Source organism: Chrysemys picta, chromosome 10, assembly GCF_011386835.1.
Source record: "Chrysemys picta bellii isolate R12L10 chromosome 10, ASM1138683v2, whole genome shotgun sequence".
NCBI classification, from domain to species: domain Eukaryota; kingdom Metazoa; phylum Chordata; order Testudines; family Emydidae; genus Chrysemys; species Chrysemys picta.
The window spans coordinates 74,737,923-74,759,186 of record NC_088800.1 but is presented as its reverse complement, the minus strand read 5'-3'; the positions used below and the strand labels follow the sequence as shown (position 1 = coordinate 74,759,186).

The following is a 21,264-nucleotide window of genomic DNA, read 5'->3' as shown; positions in this document are numbered from 1 at the left end:
AAAAGGCCCCAACCCTAACCCTTGTCTGGGTAGCCCTAAGGGTCCCAAACCTAACCCTAAGCCAAGGAGGCCTATAGGCCCCAGCCCTAACGCTACACAGGCTCCAACTCTTACAGCAGGCTGGTATTCCTAAGGCCCTCAAATCTAATCTAAGTAGAGAGTCCCAGGGGCATCAATCCTAACCCAAGAAAGGAAAACACGGTGGGCCTTAATCCTAACCTGGAAAGCCCTACAGGCCCTAACTCTAAACTGGGGAGCTCTACAGACCCCATGTTTTACAGTAGGCTGGGGATCCCTAAAAGAAGAGTCCTATGGGCACCAACTCTAACCCTAGGTTAACCAATCTTATGGTATGTCTACATTGCAGCTTGGCGCAAGCTTCCTGACCTGGTAGACAGACCTGTGCTAGCAGGGCTCTTGCTAGTGCATTAAAAATAGTTACAGGGACATCGCGACACTGGTGGAGGCTCAGGCTAGCCACCCAAGCTCAGATCCAGGGTGTAGGATGGGCTTGAGCTTGGGTGGCCAGCTCAAGCCTCCACTGGGATGCAACATCCTCACTGCTACTTTTAGTTTGTTAGTGTGAACACCACTAATGCAAATTTGTCTACTGGTCTAGAAGGCTTGCTTCCAGATGCAGTGTAGACATATGCCTTGGGGCCCCAAACCTAACCTTAGACTAGGGTGCCCTATGGATCTCAACCCTATCCTTAGGGCAGGGAGTTCTAGGGACCCCAACCATAATTCTAGACTGGGAAGCCCTGGGGACCCAATGCAAACTGTAGGTTGAGAAGTGAAATGAGACTCAACCCTTACACTAGGTCAGGGAGCTGTATCAGCCCCAATCCTACCTGAGGCTGGGTAGCCCACCAGATCCAAGGTCTGGGAGCCCTATGAGTCCCAATCCTGTACCTAGTTGGAGAAGCCTTACTGCCCCCAACCCTAACCTTATGCCTGGAAACCTTATGGCTCTCAACCTGTCCCTAATCCCTACCATCCACTACCCTAATCTTAGCCCAGGAAGCCCTATATATTGCAAACCTAACCCTAGGATGGATAGCTCTACCGTCCCCAAACCCAACACTCTACCAGCCCTGTCTCAAACCCCAAGCTAGGAAGCCCTACAGGCCCTGACCCTAGCCCTAGGGTGGGCAGTCCTATGGCTCCTAACCCTAGCCATAACTCTAGAATCCCTATTGGCACAAACCCAACCCTGTATGTGGAAATTTTATGGGCCCCAACCTTTATCTGAGGACTGGAGGTCCCAACCCTAAACCTTGATCTGGAAGCCCAACTGGCTCCAATCATTACCCTAATCTGAGATGTCTGATGGGCTCCAATCCCAACTCTAGCCCAGAACAGTCCCCCGGTCTCAATCCTAGTGTAAACTATGGTATCCAAATGGTCTCAAACCATCATCCTAGCCCCGACTGTCACTAATACCTGAACTTTAACTCTAGCCTGGTGTGTCTCATGGGATCCAACTGAACCCTTTCCCAGGATTCCCTACAGGTCACTACCCTAACTCTATTATGCATTGTCCAAGAGACTTTCACCCTACCCCCTAGGCAAGAACATTTTATGGCCACCAACTCTGGCCCTAACCCAGGATGTGTAAGAAACTGCAACCCTAATCCTAATCCAGAAAATTCCATGGTCTCTAACTGTAATCCTAGATTACCAGTAAAACCCACCCATAATCTCTGCTCTGGAGGCTAAATGAGCTCCATTCCAAAGGTTATCCTGGACACACAGATGGCTCCATCAGGGTCCAGCCCTAATCTTGTCCTAGACCAACCAATGGGCCCCATTCCTCATTGTAACTGTGCACCTAGTTATGACCCTAATTCTAAACTTTGTGCACAATGGCCTTCAGCAGCCGGTCCCAACCCCAACCCTATGAAACCACCATCTCTTCTCCCCTCTCTGTTCATCATTTATTTTACTCTTCTCTGAGTGCTCTCCTGTTTATCAATATCTATCTCATATTCATGTGTCTAGAACTAATTGAAGTAGGACAGGTTCAGTCAGACCAATGCCATGTATCACCCATGACATGAGACCCTCTCCATATGCAACTCAAGATCACATTGTCATGTGTAGCATTAGGAGCTTCTCTTTAATATTGCCTGTAATTCATTTTGACCATTACTTTTTTCATGTATCTTCCTCCCAAAGTAAACCGTTATTTCTAATTATTATTCCCCAGTTTCATTCTGTTCCATTCATTTCTTCATGTCGATTGCTCACCCTTTTTATGTTATTTTCTATTTTTAAAGTAACTAATTTTTTGCCAGGCAGGAGGGTTTGGAATAAAATGCATATCACATTTATTTTTTCTTTTAAATATTATTTCGTTTTCCTTACCTGTCCAAATGAAATGCTGCTATTTCAGCATTATGCCTTTCATAGTCTGAGAAATAAAAGAAGTCAGGTGGGGTTTCCTGTTCCCTGGTTTGCCTGCAAAGAAAAACAGGCATGACAAATAAGGGTTAGTATTTATAATGAGCAATGCTCAAAAATCAAGCCCTTTATTCAAAAGTTCAGTATTGGTTGCTTAATCGAAGGCCCTTAAAAATACTTCATGTGCGAATTATTCACCATACATTAATTTTATCTTTCTTACTTCTGTAACAAAATTCTGAATTCCAAGCCTATCCTCCTGCATGAAGGCTGCTGTCACAAGTGTTGTTCCACTCAAGATGCTCGCTCTATTTAACAAGATCTGTTTTATTACTCAAACATTTCATTAGTGATAGCAGTGAAGAGAATGTCATTTCATTAAATTATCATTAACTGTAATTATAAAATTTCCAAAAGTAATAAAATTTCGCTTTCATCTTTGGCAGTTGTGGAGCTGCTATCTAAAATATGACTCTTCTTTTGTATTACTTGGATCCAACAATGACATGTTTTCTTCATTTCAGAAGAAATGGAACCATTCCAGTTTGACTGCAATGACATATGTCACATTTCAAAGAACATTAACAAGACTGTGCTCCACAGAAGTGTCAAAAATTTGTTGTTCCTACATTTTAAGCACAAATAAAAACTGTTTTTTTAAATCGAAAGATAAAGCTCAAACATCAAACTCTGCTAAAAATGGAAAGATCATTACATGTAACATAGGGGCAATCTTTGGGCCCTGTGAAGCCAATGGGAGTTTTGCATTAACTTCAGTGGGTCCAGGAATTGGCCAGGGGATGAAATTCACCCTGTGCAGTTGACGAGCACAAGACCTATGCCTCAGTTAAGTTCCACTTATACCCTATTTGGAGGACTTAAATGTGACTTAAATGTTGCATAGATCTTCTGTAGGCCATCTGCTTGGGGTGAATTTCATCCCAAGAAAACTGCCCTATTTATAGGCATTGTTTTTCTTTCTTCAGTATTGTACAGTACAAAGTAGTCCATGCCTTAAATGAAGCATAACTGCAGACACGTAGAGACCATCAACATATTTATTTTCATGTCACGTGTAGTTCAAATTGTGGGCCATAAGCATGCCTACTGAGGGTACAATGCTAGCACTGCAACCGTAATTTTCACACATGTGGTCCCCTGCTCAGCAGAAGTGCTGCAGTGTGGCAATCAAATAAGCAATCACTGCTCTCCATTTGCTCCTGTTGTTGCAAAAAGGCAGTAAAGGATAGAAGCTAGAAGTGAGACCAGGACAAAATAAAAATAATGTTTTCCAAATAGGAACAAGGAAAAAGGTGAAATAGCCACAGGGACAAATAAAGTTGAGTTGGCTTATGGAACAGTATATAATAAAGACAAAACAGCTAGGTTAGCTGCAGCCTCATTGTACGGTTCCATATCAAGTGTATGTTGTAACCTCAGTACTAGAGAAATGAATTTTGACTGTAAATTTCAGAAGAAAGAAATTAATATATTTCTATTGGACAGAAAAGGATTTTGATTGTTTATTTTTTTCTGATTTTAATAAATTTTGGTAACTAATTGAAAGAGAAAAAGACACATCTCCAGTATTTTGCAAAGCTTACACCAGTCACTCAATGCAGCTGATAAGCTTCAGAAAATATTAATAATTAGCTAATCAGTACCATCTGCTTTTTATCTTCTAGAGAGATTAAATATATCATGGTTGTTCCTTTAAAAAAAAATCTTGATTGAGAAAATAAGTCCCAAATAAAGGGTAGATCTTAATCCTGAAAGTGCAACTATCCACAGAAAACCATCATAGTTTCTTACTGCTGCATATCTGACATATGTGGCGATCAACTCACTACATAGCTGCAGGAATAGTATATTATCACAAATTTCACTTTTCTATTAGCCCCTTGAAGCTCCAGGCAAAGGTAATGGATATTATTAATTGTAGAATCAGTACTTTTTTTCCCTAGAGGCTTAACTTTGTTTATATGGGTTTTTGTTCTGTCGTTATACATTTTCAAATGGCAATGCACCATCCTAAAGGCCATGATCTTGGATACGTAGAGGAGCAAGACAAGTGGTGGGCAACCTGCGGCCCGTCGGGGTAATCCGCTGGCGGGCCACGAGACAGTTTGTTTACACTGACCGACTGCAGGCACGGATGCCCGCAGCTCCCAGTGGCTGTGGTTCGCCGTTCCCAGCCAATGAGAACTGCGGGAAACAGTGGCCCATGGGATGCAGGTTGCCCACCACTGAGGAAGATACTCATGGAAATGCCCAAATGAGGACAGGACACTGAACTCATGGCTAAGTCTGGACACAAGAGTTACCCATACCTTTTAAATCTTGACTTGATGGCAAAAATAAACTACAGACACTAATTATTTAAAGTCCTGTTGACAGTCCAGCTCACCTGCTCTCTATATATACAGAAAAACACCTGATCAGCAGAAGTGACCAGCATGCATATTCTCTTCCTGTATTTTCACAGAAATAAACATTGGGTGCTTTTTGAATTGGGCCCTGATTCAATATAAATCAGAAGGAAGATTTTTCAAGTCCCAGAATTTCTGCAAACCTATGCAGAGCCAAGTTGGGGCAGGCATAGAAGAGCCCACTCAGGGGCCTAAGAATGAAACTCCTCTCCCAAACAACCTCAGCAGGGTCTCCAAATGACCTGAGTGTCCTCCCTAGCATCAGAGTTCCCCCAAGATCCTAGCATTCTCTAGTGACCTACTAGCACTTTTTTAACCTTAGCTTGAAAGCAATTAGAAAACCCAAGAATCCTTTGGGGTCTGATCCCAAGCTAGAACCCACCTGGCATCCCAAAGCCTTCATCTCTGGTGACCTATTGTAATGTCCCGTGGTAGGAACTGACTACTAATACTTAAGAAGGAAATGACTACAATTCATATTGTAAACAACCTCTTGGACTGACTTTGATATCCCTCAATTTTATTTAAATGCCTGTTTACAGCTAATTGCAGTACACACTAGCAACTGAAAGGTTTGTTGACAACTCCTCAGCCACCAATGAGCTGGATGCCACTCTATGTCTCTAGAGAAAGGTGTAAGAGATGCGATGTGCGTGACAGTAGGTACGCTACAGAATTTAAAAGGCCATCTGCACCTGGCACCATTTTTTGACAATGCTTTCTGAAGAACCAATGGTCACTTCCCAGGGACTGTGTTTATCTGTGTTACAAAGGCATGAAACATCAACAGACGCCCACAATTTAAATAGTCTCCTTATTCAAGTTTGTATTATTTATATTTGAATTTATTTTACCAACAATTCAAAACCCGAACCAGTGTGACTATTATCTGGTGTGTGCAGTCAAATTGCTTGGCAGCGTGGTTAGATAAGAATTCTCTGGGCCAAATTCTATTTGGAGTTGTACAAGTGTAGAGTCAAAGCATCAAATTCAGCTCTCAATTACACTGATGAGACCCCGTTTAGCCCTATGGATTTACTCTGGCTTTAGAAAATTTTAAATGAGATCTTAATTTGTCGCCCAATCTCTAAGTAAAGTGTTGGGAAAGGAGTCCTGATTTTTGAATCCGTTCCAGGTCAATTACAATATTACATGAAACCACACTTGACTTAATCCCTCCTGTAGCATGTTTTAAAGCAGAATTGCATTTTTAAATAAATGGAAAAAAAAGCCTATTGTTTCTGGTTCATTAAGTGATGGTTATTGAACAAAGACTAGCTCATACAATGACAAAAGCAATTAGATATTTGAGCAAACAGACCAAGAAGGTAAGACCTCTGCAGAAGTTTAGACCTCTGACTGATAATACATTAAGGATAATGGCAGGAGCTTCTCAGTGCCAGCAATAAAATCGCACACCATCCACTATTTCAGGATCTACTGGTTGCGGAAGGTGGGAGAGAATTTCTGGCTGGTCTTCCTATTTTGCAAACAGTTGGAGTCCAGTACTCCTCACTTTGGGGGAAGATTTGACAGATTTCTATAATGACCGAATGGGAAGTTCTGGAGGAAAGACAGCTGGAGTTCTGCTCATACTGCATACAGTTAGAATTTGTTCAATGGCACTAGACCAAATGAATTACAACACTAGTAGAAGACAAATCAGAACTAGCAACATTTGTAGAGGAGAACTATCATGAAAAACCAAAGCCACTGAAAATCCTGAACATAACTGGGAGAAAAATAAGAACAAAGCAAAAAGTGGAATTTTAAATTAATGGGAACACATACGGTTTTACATATGATGAGCTTTATCCATGATCTGACCTAGCAATTCACGCTAAAGAAGGGAATAACTAAAACCATTCAAATTAATGAATGCTTTCTGGGATAATCATGGAGAGCTGACTCCATTTCGATTATTATTACCACATGCTTTGTTGTTCAAGAACATTTTGACATTTGACATGACAATTTATGTGCGAAAATATTTGCAAATCCCCCCAAATTTAAAAAACGTTAGCATACTCTTTTTTTGGTTCATAATTTTATACCTGAACTGCAATGTTCATTGTTTCCTGTTCATTACTGGCAATTCATGAAACTCATCCACACTTTAAGATCAGCAGCAAAGAAAGCTCATGCTCCAATACGTCTGATAGTCTATAAGGTGCCACAGGACTCTTTGCTGCTTTTACAGATCCAGACTAACACGGCTACCCCTTCGATACTTGACATTAAGATCCTAAAGCCATCTCTGGCTCGTTGGTGTTTTTCAAAGAAAACTTCTACAGAAACTAAATCTTTAGCCTAGTAATCTAAGGCTAGCTTCCAAGACCTCTCTCCAACGCCTACCTGTTATCAGTAGTACTAAAATGCAGCACGCCTGTGGCTTCCTCCTCACCACTCAATAGAATTCCATCTACATGTCATACTTCTTCAGCACAGACTGCGGTAAGTTTCAAATCATATGCATAGCAGTCAAAAAGCAAGTTAGACATTACTGATATATATAAGGCAGGGGTAGGCAACCTATGGCACGCGTGCTGAAGGCGGCACGCGAGCTGATTTTCAGTGGCACTCACACTGCCCAGGTCCTGGCCACCGGTCCGGGGAGGCTCTGCATTTTAATTTAATTTTAAATAAAGCTTCTTAAACATTTTAAAAACCTTATTTACTTTACATATATACCTAAACTATTGTTGTATTATAGACTTATAGAAAGAGACCGTCTAAAAACGTTAAAATGTATGACTGGCATGCGAAACCTTCAATTCGAGTGAATAAATGAAGACTTGGCACACCGCTTCTGAAAGGTTGCTGACCCCTGATATAAGGACATACACAGTTTGCTGGCCATCCAGAGACATTCCAGAAGCATCTTTGTATCCAAACAACTGTATTTTAACTAATCAAAGGACTTGTCGTCGGTTTACTATTATGGATTCAGAGGTCATTTCTTTTTAAGGAGGCTATGCTTCCTACATTTTTTTTTAAAGGAGCACCCAACAGGAATCAGCAGAATCAACTAAAAGGATTACAGAGGACCAGTGGATTACAACAGCATACATCCACAAGGTATCAATACGGCTGAGTGGCTGAGTACAGCGAACAGGTGTCTGGCTCCTTTTGTATGTCATACTCTGGTTTCAGATGAGAATCTGAGCTCTCCAAGGGCAGCGACTATGTCTAGCTGTTGTAGACCATCTAGCACAATGGGGCCCTTGTCCTGACTGGACATTACCACAATACACATAACAACAATAAGTATTTTGGCAGCAGAGAATGGGATTGTTTGGGGAGGAGCGGTGTTAATTCTACAGCAGCAGGACCAGTAAGAGACTTAACCGGCCAATGAACACGGACGGATAAGAAAGTAGTTTGGGCTTTCTAACAGATAATTGGAGATTATCAGGATGTACCCACAGGTATCACTTCTTATTATTCTCTTTTTGAAAAGCGATGTTCCTTTGATATGTCTATTCCCATCCTCTGTGAAATATTTAAGATGCTCAAATCTTGTTTCCTCTTAACTGAAGCCACTTTGGCATAACATAAATACAATAAATAAATACAATTATCAAATACAATTAATATAGTACTAAAATATGCCACTTAGTACTAGCTTGCTGTTTTACTAACCATTTTTCATGAACTTATTCTTCTGACTAGCTGAAGAAACAGAATGGAAGTCCAGTGATGGCTTGCCTTTTTTTCTTTTTCTTTTCTTTGTTTCTTGCTTTTTCTTTTTCTTGTTGTTATGTCAAATTGGATTGTGCAGCACTGGAATCTAAAGTGCCCCGAGATAATCTCAAGCTTATTATTCTAAGTGAAGGAGGCAGCCGATAGAAAAAAGGATATCTCTGAGGCAGCTGCAGTCCTTAGTAGGGCACTTAAATTTTGCATGCAGTCATATCACCAGGGAGAGCTTTCTATCAGCAGTTGGCATCGGCTAGAGCAGGTGGAAAAAAATGCCACTTAATTTTATAATACATTTTAGGGGCTTAGTATGTCTTTAGGAAGATAAATGATGTTGCTAATGCATTGACATCTACAGTAGCAAAGATATCTGGCGCCTATTTCCAGCTCCTTATGGAATCTTGGCAACTGATAGCTTTGGCTTTATCAAAGCATTCTGTTATAAAGAGCACTCCTAGGGACTATCCGAGCTGTTTACAAGAACAGAATATGGTCCCGAAAATGAGTGGCCAATCCCGGAATGCAAAGACATGCAATTTAATGTGCTACAGAAAGGATGTTTGGCCCACTCAACTGCTCTCATCCAAATGACAATATGGATTTTTGCAAGATGTTTGGACTTCTCTCATCTCACTACAGTTTTATTATTAGAAAAATGGAAGAATATTTACCATGGCAGAAAGGCAGAAATTCACACAGGGTTGCAACAGTATAGGAATAGATAGCAAACTGCTAAAAGGATAAATTCCAAGACCATGCTACTGCATGTGGGCCTCTTTATTTTCTTTTTACAGTATACAGAAAAGGAAAGCTTGACACATGCCCAAAGACTAGCTAACTTAACATGAATAGCAGAATTGCAGTCAGATGAATGGTGTCCAGCTAAGGAAAGAGAGAAAATTGTATATAGAAATCCTATTGTTATATACAGAAGAAAAAAAAACAAACCATGAATTGTCCACTGAACCATCTAAAATGCAGTTGCTGAGATTATTTTTCCTTTCCCACTGCTTTGCCCAATACGTCTTCCTTCCTGAATGCGCATGCTGGCTCCACTCTTCTACCATGTTAAGTTCAAGGTTTTCCTCATTTTCAAAGGTCTCCATGACTTTTCCCTTAGTACAGCTCTATCTTCATGTCTGCCTGCCCCATTCGCCCTCCCATGTTGCTCTCCTTATTCCACCAATGCTCCCTTCTTGATTCTCCTTTGCAGACTTTGTGCCATCTTTCATACTGCCTTGTACTCAGGGCAGAACATCTCAACAGATGCTTGCCAGACTTTCAAAAGAACCTGTTCTCTGAAGTGTTCTATCTAGGGACCATGTGGTTCTCTGCTTGTGTTCTGTGCTTCAGAATCTTGGAACTTGATCTTTCAAGGTGCTGAATACCATCAGTTCCTATTGCCACAGTGCTCAACACCTTGCAGGCTTGCAAACATTTCAAACTAGGGGCTCCACTGATTCGTTAGCAACAGTTCAGCTGTTGTGCAGAGCTGTGCATACTGGCTGGCCTGTATACATGTTAATCCATTGGGGTTTTTTGTTTGGTTCATTAGAACAACATTACAAAAATATTAGAAATGGGACAAAGCCAGGACCATTTATTTTAACACCTCCTTCTTTCCAAACTTTAGTGGTTTGGATAATATGGAATCCAGATGCAAACAAACCCTGATTTGGGTATGCAAAACCAAAACTCATCCCAGGAGATTTTGCAATACCCAGACCTCCTCAGGCCAATGGTAATAAAATGTTACTCAAATCCTACCCCCAAAAAAGAGAAAAAATACAAATATCATGCTGCATAGAACACAAGTTACTAACCTTGATTGTAAAACCCTATAAAATATAACTGCATGTACAGTCAGGGTTACTAACATGTTTCAATGTCAGAAAAGCTATGTAAAGTTATTTAGGGATCTCCAATAAAACATCAGAAAAAAATTAAGAGGGTCTTTACAGATGTACATTTTTCCAGCCATGAGATTTTTATTTTCTCTTGTAATGTTCTGGATTTGGGGCCCAATCCTTCCCTGGTTTATACCCTGTCCATCCCATTGACTTTATTGGGATTGTGCTGGGTATAAAGTCAGGGACCCAGTTTGCCATACCGGCTCTAATCTAAAACCCTATATAGTTTATCAAAGAAAGGGCCATTAAAGCATAAGATAATTCTGTGAGACGGAGCAGTTTTTACAGTCATTCTGTCTTGCTTTCAGATGCACAGAACAGGAAGGGAATTTTTGATTGGAATAAGAAACATGACGTTTGACCAGTTTGGAAAATGCAATTCTATTTCAAGATCTGCCAAACAAGTAGCTACACTTCCTCATGAAAAAGGCAATGGCAAAATATTAGTATTAGTGTAAACGCATTAGTGAAGATGTCTAACAGATCTATCAGACTTTTTGGCATGAGCCGGGCAATATTTCATTCTCATTCTTTCTGGAACCCACTTGACACACCAATGTCACACCTACAAGATTTCAAAGCTAAAACAAAAAGTTAGCTTGATGGAAAATATATTGACAGGAAGGTGAGATTTTCAATTCACAGCTTTTTTTTTTTTTAATTGCGAAACCAACTAAAAAGGATCCAAAACAAAATTAGATACAAACCATGTAAGCCACACTAAACAATTACAGAAAACGGAACGGAATATAATGGTACCTAACTCTAAGCAGATGTATATGCGTACCTTTGCTGTGTGCACTACATGTACCACAAGATCAAATACTCTGCATTCTGTGGTAGCTTCTGACATAATGAGATCAGACAAGTAGGATCATTTCTTAGACTTTGTCTATACCACCCTTCTTTTCTGCAGCAAATATTTCAAATCTAACAGTCAGGCCTACAGTGTTTAACCACGCATGCAAGTTTAAACAGTTGAGGTGAGGTGAATTTTTCCAATATCATGGGCTAGATTCTGCTCTGGGTTATTATTACACCAGCGCAACTCTGTGGAGTACTGGTATGACTGAGAGCATTATTTGGTCCTATGCTTTTTTAAATTACTATTTTGTATTTATTTAAACATATATAAAATACCATAACAGAGGTGGTTTTCCTCACTTGTAAAGGTCCCCATGACTTTCCCTCCTTAGTGCATCTCTATTTTCATGTCTGTCTATTCCACCCTTCCTCCCATATTGCTCTCTGTGTTCCATACATATATGGTTGGAACTACCAGAGAATACAGAGTATTTGATCTTGTTGTACATGTAGCATATATAGCAAATTTACATGCATACATCTGCTTAGAATTAGGCATCATTATATACAAACACCATTACAGAGGCTCAAAATAAATGTATATCTCACATTTTAAAAAAAGGGTAAGAGGAGCCAAAAATATGCCACCATGCCTAAACAACAGAGTAAAAGAGTCGATGAGAGGTAAAATGGCATCCTCTAAAAATTGGAAGTCAGCTCATACTCAATAAAATAGAAAGGAGCATAAACTCTGGCAAACCAAGTGTAAAAGAATAATTAGTCAGACCAAAAAATAATTTGAAGAGCAACTGGTAAAAGACTCAAAACTTAACAGCAAAAAAAAACGTAAGTACACCAGAAGCAGGAAGCTGCCAAACAATCATTGGGGCCACTGGATGATTGAGGTACTAAAGGAGCACTCTAGGAAGATAAGGCCATGGTGGAGAAGCTAAATAATTCTTTGCATCGGTCTTCACTGCAGAGGATGTGAGGGAGATTCTCACACCTAAGCTATTCTTTTTAAATGATAAATCTGACAAACTGTCCCAGATGGTATTCACCCAAGAATCCTGCGGGAACTCAAATATGAAATTGCACAACTAGTAACAGTGGTATGTAACCTACTGCTTAAATCAGCTTCTGTACCAAATGACTGGACGATAGCTAATGTGATGCCAATTTTTTTTTTTAAAAAAGGCTCCAGAGATAACCCTGGCAATTACAGGCTGGTAAGCCCAACTGTAGTACCAGGAAAATTGGTTGAAACTATAGTAAAGAACAGAATTATCAGACACATAGATTAACATGATTTGTTGGCGAAGAGTCAACACAACTTTTATAAAGAGAAATCATGCCTCACCAATCTATTACAATTATTTGAGGGAGTCAACAAACATGTGGATAAGGGAGATCCAGTGTATATAGTGTACTTGACTTTCAGAAAGTCTTTGATGAGATCCTTCACCAAAGGCTCTTAAGCAAAGTAAGCAGTCCTGGGATAAGAGGGGAGGTCCTCTCCTGGATCAGTAACTGGTTAAAAGACAGGAAACAAAGGGTAGAAATAAATGGTCAGTTAACAGAAAGGAGAGAGGTAAATAGCAGTCCCCCCCAGGGATCTGTCCTGGGATGAGTGCTGTTCAACATATTCATATATAATCTGAAAAAAGGGATAAACAGTGAGGTGGCAAAGTTTGCAGACAATACAAAATTACTCAAGATAGTTAAATCCAAAGCAAACTGCAAAGAGTTACAAAGGGATCCCACAAAACCGAGTAATTGGGCATCAAAATGGCAGATGAAATTCACTGTTGATAAATGTAAAGTAATGGATAATGGAAAATATAATCCAAACATATAAAATGATGGGGTCTAAATTAGCTGTTACCACTCAAGAAAGAGATCTTGGAGTCATTGTGGATAGTTCTCTGAAAACATCTGCTCAATGAGCAGCGGCAGTCATAAAAGCTAATAGAATGTTATGAACCATTAGGAAAGGGATAGATAATAAGACAGTAAACATCATAATGCCACTATATAAATCCATGATACGCCCACAACTTGAATACTGAGTGAAGTTCTAAAAAAAGATATATTAGAAATGGAAAAGGTACAGAGAAGGGCAAGAAAAATGATTAAAGGTATGGAACAGCTTCCATATTAGGAGAGATTAAAAAGACTGGGACTGTTCATCTTGGAAAAGAGACAACTAAGGGGGGATATGATAGAGGTCTATAAAATCATGAATGCTGTGCAGAAAGTGAATAAAGAAGTGTTATTTATCCCTTCACAAAATACAAGAACCAGGGGTCACTCAATGAAGTTATTATGCAGCAGGTTTAAAACAAAAAAAAGGAAGTACTTCTTCACGCAGTGCACAGTCAACCTGTGGAACTCATTTCCAGGGGATGTTATGAGGGCCTAAAGTTTTATTAGGTTCAAAAAAGAATTAGACACGTTCATGGAGGACAGGTACATCAGTGGCTATTAGCAATATGATCAGGGATGCAACCCCATGCGCTGGGCTTTCCTAAGCCTCTGACTACCAGAAGCTGGGACTAGACAACAAGAGATGGATCACTTGATAATTGCCCTGTTTTTCCCTTTGAAGCATCTGGCACTGGCTGCTGTTGGAAGATGGGATACTGGGCTGGATGGACCATTGATCTGACCCAGTATGGCCATTTTTATGTTCTTAATAGCTGCTATTAACAATTCACACACTCACACACCCCTACACATTAATTGGTTAAGTAATTAATTATTATTATTATACACAATGGCCACTTCTTGGTCAACACTGGGGACCTACAGTGCGACAAGCACGAGACTCTACAGCTTGAACTAAACTCTCAGGATGAGAGCTGAAAGAAATCCTCCTTGCATCAGGCACAGAGAGTGATGCATAACACACTTACCAGCAGGTTACATGTACACACTTAAATTGTGTGTGTTATTACAGACAAAAGGATGTATCTATAGTGATTTACTGTAAATTCTCTTTCTTTTTTAGATGGGTGGGGGGAAGAGGATCAAGTGGGTATCAAAGCCACATAGGCTAACTGGCTATGCAGGTTAGAAATAAAGGATTCTTAGCCATCAGCCATAAACCACAGTGCTTGTATGAAAATGAAGGACTCATGGTATGAAAAGAAAGACAAGTGCTGGGAAGCTCCTGTCACTAATTTACTTTGTGAATAAGAAAAATCTTAATCCAGAAATAACATTTGATGAATCTTCGAGATAGAAACCTGGCTTCACATACAGGAGTCGGAAGATTAAGAGGCACTTGACAGCACTACAAAACAGTTCTCTGTAACCACATTAATATGGTCAATGTTGTTGCCACAGCAGGGAGAAAAGAGTCTCGTAGCAATTAAATAAGCAGAAGAGATCATTAATGAGGGGCTGCAATGATATTTTGTGCATCTATTTAATGCATCTGCATTAGGAAATTGTAACACATGCAAATCTTTTTGCCTATATAATTTACTTTCTCTTTTAGATGCTTTCATTTTATGAAGATGGTGGTGTGTGCATTTTTGCCAGGACTAGCCCATGAAATCTGTCATTTCTCTCACACACACCCCATCTCCTTGGAGGCCCTAGTTATATATTGTCTGCTCACCATAAACAGCAAACATGAAAAATGATACAGCTGCAAAAAAAGGGCTTTGCAAAAAATTGCCAATGCAAACATAAGCATAGTTTGTGCTCTTGCCGTCTCAGATTTCCTTCAGAGAAGGAAATATAGAATATTTTGTACAAAGAAGGGGTTTGAATATTTAAACATTTGTAGTGCTCTGGCATGGATGGAAGAAAAACACCATAAAATCAGAGGTTTAAGCTGTCCTTCAGCACAGAGAATGTTGTATAATATGTACTGTGTCTGGGGTCACTCGGGGTAAAGATTTAAAGGAACAATAACATTAAACGAATTAGAAACACCAAATAGCTCGAGTTTCCTTTGACAAAAAGAGGGAGATTTTTGCAGTACAATGCATGTGCCACAGATACTCCAGGTCTGAAGAGAACTACTACTTCTATTTCTACATATATTGCAAAAAAATAAAAATAAAATAAAAAAATAAAAAAGACCCTTTGAATATGTTATGAACATGATGAACTGAAAATCAGGTATATAATGTCTGTCAACCTATTCATCAAGCTCCTAATGTAGCCCCCACCACTGTGGTATCTTACAGCATCACAAATATTAATGAATTTATCCTCAAAATGCCTCTGTGAGACAGGAAAGTGTTATTCTTCTTTTATAGGTGAAGAGCTGAAACACAGAGATATTAAGGACTCAGGTATGCCATGAGTAAACTCATCTAGCAAAGCACTTAAGCTTATACTTAACTTTAAGCACCAAGTGGGCTGTAGCCCATGAAAGCTTATGCTCTAATAAATTTGTTAGTCTCTAAGGTGCCACAAGTACTCCTGTTCTTTTTGAGTAGTCAATGTGTCTAACCACGTTCCTTACAATTAAGCACATTCTTCCGTGTTTTGTTGGATCTGGCTACAACGCTCAGTACTTCGCAAAATCAAGCCATAGGTGACGTGACTAAAGTGACACAAGCAGATTTTGGTAGAGCCAGAACCTAGAGCTCCTGACACCTGGTTCAGTGCCTGGACTTCAAGATCTTCATGCTTTCCAGTGCATGCATCCGATGAAGTGGGTTTTAGCCCATGAAAGCTTATGCCCAAATAAATTTGTTAGTCTCTAAGGTGCCACAAGTACTCCTCGTTCTTTATGCTTTCTTCTCTTATTCATGGTACCAAATATTTTGGGTGAAATCCTGCAAACCCATGAAAGTCAGTGATATATTGGCCAGGATTTCACCATTTAGATTTCATTCAGGTTTTTGTGCAGTGAGTTGACACAGCACAACATGTAACCAAACACTCAGCAACTTCAGAATAATTAAGTGCACACGAAACTCCTCATTTGCAATGTTATTTACTATGACTGCTTGTGTAAGTAAGGGTACGTCTATACTACCCGCCGGATCGGCGGTTAGTGTTTGATGTATCGGGGATCGATTTATCGCGTCTTGTCTGGACGCGATAAATCGATCCGCGAATCAAGTGCCTGTACTCCACCTCGGCAGGAGGAGTAAGCAGAGTCGACGGGGGAGCCACAGCGGTCGACTCGCCGCCGTGAGAACGGCCAGGTAAGTCGAACTAAGATACTTTGACTTCAGCTACGTGAATAGCATAGCTGAAGTTGCGTATCTTAGTTAGAACCCCCCTGCTAGTGTAGCCCAGGCCTAAGATGAGGAGAATTTGGCTATAAAGAGGCATCAAATCCTGGCTCTCATGTTTTCTCCATGAGGGATACACATTTACCACTACGGCCCATAATATCTCTACACTGCCCTCTGAGTGCCAGAGACACGTAGACACCACGAATGAATAGGATGTAGTGCAAGGACATGGACACTAGTCCTAACCGATACGATCAAGCAAACTCCTCTGCAGCCTGATACATAGAAGTTGCATTAAACAAGTGTTGGAGGAAGTAGAAGTGGGTCTACTTCTTTACACTCGGTACTGCTCCTATTGGCCAGAGCTTTTGGGGTTTCAGAGTGGTAGCCGTGTTAGTCTGTATCAGCAAAAAGAACAAGGAGTCCTTATAGCACCTTAGAGACTCTAAGGTGTCTCTAAGGTGCCACAAGTACTCCTCGTTCTTTTAGCTTTTGGGGTGTATTTCAAAATGTAGCTCAAAGTCAGAATGTCTTCCTCATGCTGTCTCTTTCTCTATATATTAAATGAAGTGCTTGTAATTCTAAGATCTAATAAGAACAGATTTCCGTCTCTGTTAGCTGTAACATGCAATCTCACCATTACATTTTATGGTAGCATTGCAAAATCAATCAATACATAATAAAAAGTCCCTCAGATCCTGGTTGTGAAATGGTTTAGTAGCACAATATCCATCTCTCCTACTACACAGTACCTCCAGCATCGGCCAACCATATATTCACAGCTGTTCCAGGAATGTTCCTATGCCCAGTGAGTTCCAAGCAGCTGAATATTCTGCAAAACAGAATAAGGTGGGCCTCTAGGTGAGTGCAGTGCTCTGTATTTATAGTTTCCCATTGCAGGGCTAGCTGATAATTGTGTTGTACTTAGCTACGATATTTATTCTGACAAAAACCAAGTGCCTAAGATTTTGCAAATATATCTGTTATGAATCAAGTGTGGAACTACATGTCCTGTATGTATATACTGAATATAGAGTGGAATCTACTGATATACAATAACAGTTCTCCTTTCTGCAGAATGCCTACCCAAGGTTTATTTGCCACTTACTAGTAACACCTACCTCTTGTGTAGTGCTTTTTAGCTATAGAGTTCAAAGTGCTTTACAGAGGAGGTCAGTATTATTATCCCCATTTTACAGATGGGGAAACTGAGGTGGGAGAGTGACTTACCCAAAGTTACCCAATAGGCCACAGCAAGAAATAGAAACCAGATCTGTTGAGTCCCACTCCAGTATTCCATCCATGTTGCCGCTTGCTTAAGTCCGCTTTAAATCCTCAAATAGGGCTTAAGTGGGACTTGAGTAGCTCACAATTCTTGTGCTGGTCATCTGCCCAGGGGACAATTTCACCCTTACAGAACTGCAAGTTTTCTTTCAAGATTGTCTTTGTACAAAATCCAGAAAAATCTTCAATAATTATGCCATAGATGAGAGCAGGCCTGTGGTTACTGCAAGATAATCGCTCCCTAGGGCTAAGCGTTTCTAATTCTTCAGAGGTGTGATTGCCCCATAAAGTACACACACCCTTGAACTTGCTTTATTAACATGCTTTAATGTGTGGCAAAGGGTGATATGCCTCTCTGAGCTGGAAAGAAGATGTAATTGCCTATTTCAGACTCCCTGGTGGTTACAAAAGAAATGAGAATTGCTTTGATATGGTATGATATTTCATTACTCTAATAAAACAAACTGTTCCACCGCCCTCTTTTTATTGTTACTTTAGGTCTGCTGTACCATTGCCGCTCTTCTGCCTGGCAGCAGATGTGATCTCTGCGAAGGGTATCTAACCTTTTCCGTGCTTTTGACTCACGCTGTGACTCAGGGCAAACTTCCATTTCTTCCAGTGGGAGTTTTGCCTAAATGAGGAATGTAGATTAATACCCGCATTTACTTCATTGTGTCTTTGTGTGGGCTGCCTCTAACTCAGGCTGTATCTCAGCAGAAAGATGAAACATCCATAGAGCTTTAAAGACTTGTATGGGCATGGGCCATCTACTACTATTGAAAAGAAAGCACCATTGATCTGTTAATCTGCTGGGTTTTGTTTAATGGATGGTAACACACAGCATCTACCATGGCTAAGCCATTCTGTTCAAAGTGTTACATGTTTAGGAGTATCATGACATCACTAATTTGTCATTCTGAACATTACAGATTTAGGAGCACAAATCTTCCAATGGACTTGCGCTCCTAAATCCTTTAAGTCCAGATCCTCAGAGGTATTTAGGTACCTAGATACCTTTAAGGATCTGGGTGTAAGGTGCTGTTGAAAATCTCGCCCCACATCCTATCTGTTCCAGGCTATCACAAACGCCACTGCTAGCCCGTACTGTAAATCAGGAGCACCACGTTACTCACAATTAGACTGGAAAGTGTATATAAAGATCCATTCAGTTTCCTATTCTCTGGATAAATTGCTGGATCGCCCTCTGCTAGCCTCCCCATCTCCCTGTACCTGCAAGGGCCCTTGCTTTACGGGAAAGCTTTATTCACCTCCAGAGAAATTCAGGCAGTATTGGTAACACCGCCCTCCTTCGCATTTCCACTGAGGAAGGGGTGCTGTGACTTCTCTGAAGGCTGCAGCCGGGGTGCGGGGAGTTAGTGTTTTCCTAGCTCACCAAACAGAACAACTTTCCAAGTGTCACTGGAGAATTTTTAACTGTTTTACTAAAAGATCTGCTCTAGGAATTATTTTGGGGAAGTTCTGTGGCCCATATAAAACAGGAGGTCAGACTGGATGATCACAATGGGTCCTTCTGGCCTTGGAATCTATGAATAGGATGGCTCTCTACGTTTAATCCTAGTTAGTGGACGTTCCCTTCATTAGCTAACTGATTGTGAAGATGGAGAAGAATGTAAGGAGCTACAATACTTTCCTTATTAGACGGACCCTAGGGGTTGGATATTCAAAAAGTGCTCAGTGTTAGCCTAATTTTACCCCCATTGAAGTCAGTGGTAAAACTATTGAAACCCTTTAAAATCTTACCCTATAAAGAATAAAGTGCACTAGGATGCCAGAATAACTATGCTGAGCAACACTAGGTAGAAAGAAAGAGATTATTTCTTTATTTCAGCAGGAACTCTTGAGGCGATTGCTAGTTTATATCTGCCATCCAGTGAGAATGTGTTCAGTGAACTACCGTTCTCAAAGTGCACAGTAGTATATTTATTCATGCTCCATGGATCACAAAATGTCTACGCCCAGACTTCAAGCAAAGTTTAAGAAGGGTGGGGGAGGGAGAGGAAATACTTACACTGAAATGATTGAGCTCCGTAAATGTAAAATTTGACACAGGTGTGCTGGTTTTAAATCAGTTTAGGTCAATTTTAAATGAAAGTGCTATAGTGTAGATTGTTTTGTAAAATGAGAATAAGTACATGTTAAGGCCAACAAAAGTAGGATACAAAAGAAAAGAAAGGAAAGTTTATGAAAGTTGGGCAGTAAATCACGTTTAAGTGAAATACATGAAATACCATTGTTGCCAGCAATGTTTTATTAAGCTGATTTATGATATGCACTGCTTTTCAGTAACTGTATATATTTGTCAAGTATCAGAGGGGTAGCCGTGTTAGTCTGGATCTGTAAAAAGCAACAGAGAGTCCTGTGGCACCTTAAAGACTAACAGATGTATTGGAGCATAAGCTTTCGTGGGTGAATGCCCACTTCGTCCAACGTGTGGACGAAAGCTTATGCTCCAATACATCTGTTAGTCTTAAAGGTGCCACAGGACTCTGTTGCTGTATATATTTGGCCACTCCTAGAATATTTAAGTTTTATTAAAATGTCTCTAAAATATGCAACTTACTTACAGTACAGTGTCATATATATGTGAAACCCACATGAGTTCTTGATCACTGACATTCACAGCTAGTGAGTTATCCTCATATTTTTATAGTACATTTAATGGACCTACCAAAATATGCACATAACCAAATTGAACGATCATCTGATTTTAATACTGTAATCCCTATCCGTCCTTGTTCCTCTCCCCTAATATTTATTATTACTTCGCTGGTTCTGATCCAACACCTCTTGAAGTCAGTGGAATGCCTCCCTCTGAGGTCAAGGAGCACTGGATCAGGCTCTTTTAGAGCCATGTCTTAAATTAGGATCCAATCCTTTACACACTAGCACAGCACCTGATCTAATGCCAATTGAAGTCAATGGAAAGTTGCCCATTTATATCAGTAGACTTTGGATCAGGCACTTGCTTAAGTTAACAAAACTACACATGATATGAAACACTATATAAATACTATTCAGATCTGGCCCTATGCCTTTGATCAGACACTATGATAAGGCAGGGACCATGGCATATCTATATAAAGTGTCTAGCCTAAATTTGGTCATTGCATAAATAATTATTAGACTCTAGTAACCATCAGGCTGGACGCCCTTAAAGTGAAATATAAACAAGAAGGGGTGAATTGATTCTCATATAATAATTAAAACTGGTACCTCAGCCCTGTCTCACAACCCATCAGGCCCTTAGCATTTTTAAGGTTGAGATCTGTGGACAAAATGAACTTTCAGCAAATATCAGAAAACTTTCTTGGAAAGTGAATTATAAACTCGTAATACTGAATATTTGCATTGGACACCTGGTTCTAGGGATGATGCTCATCCAGTCAGGAGACTGGAACGATACCATGTGACCTGCTCCAGTCAGAACTAACCATCACATTTCAAATTATGAACACCAAGTTCTCACAACAAATTGCTCGTGTCCACTCTAACAGGCTGAGGTTTATT

The 21,264-nt window shown here is 40.2% G+C and overlaps 1 protein-coding gene across 1 annotated transcript in view; it reads right to left on the bottom strand.

The window, feature by feature from the left end:
- The window catches only part of FAM20C (FAM20C golgi associated secretory pathway kinase), an 85,440-nt gene that overhangs the window by 20,547 nt on the left and 43,629 nt on the right, over positions 1-21,264 (bottom strand). The window contains exon 4 of the mRNA XM_005289163.5: positions 2,368-2,460. Within this exon, the coding sequence (XP_005289220.1) occupies positions 2,368-2,460 (93 nt within the window). The remainder of the gene's footprint in view (positions 1-2,367; positions 2,461-21,264) is intronic.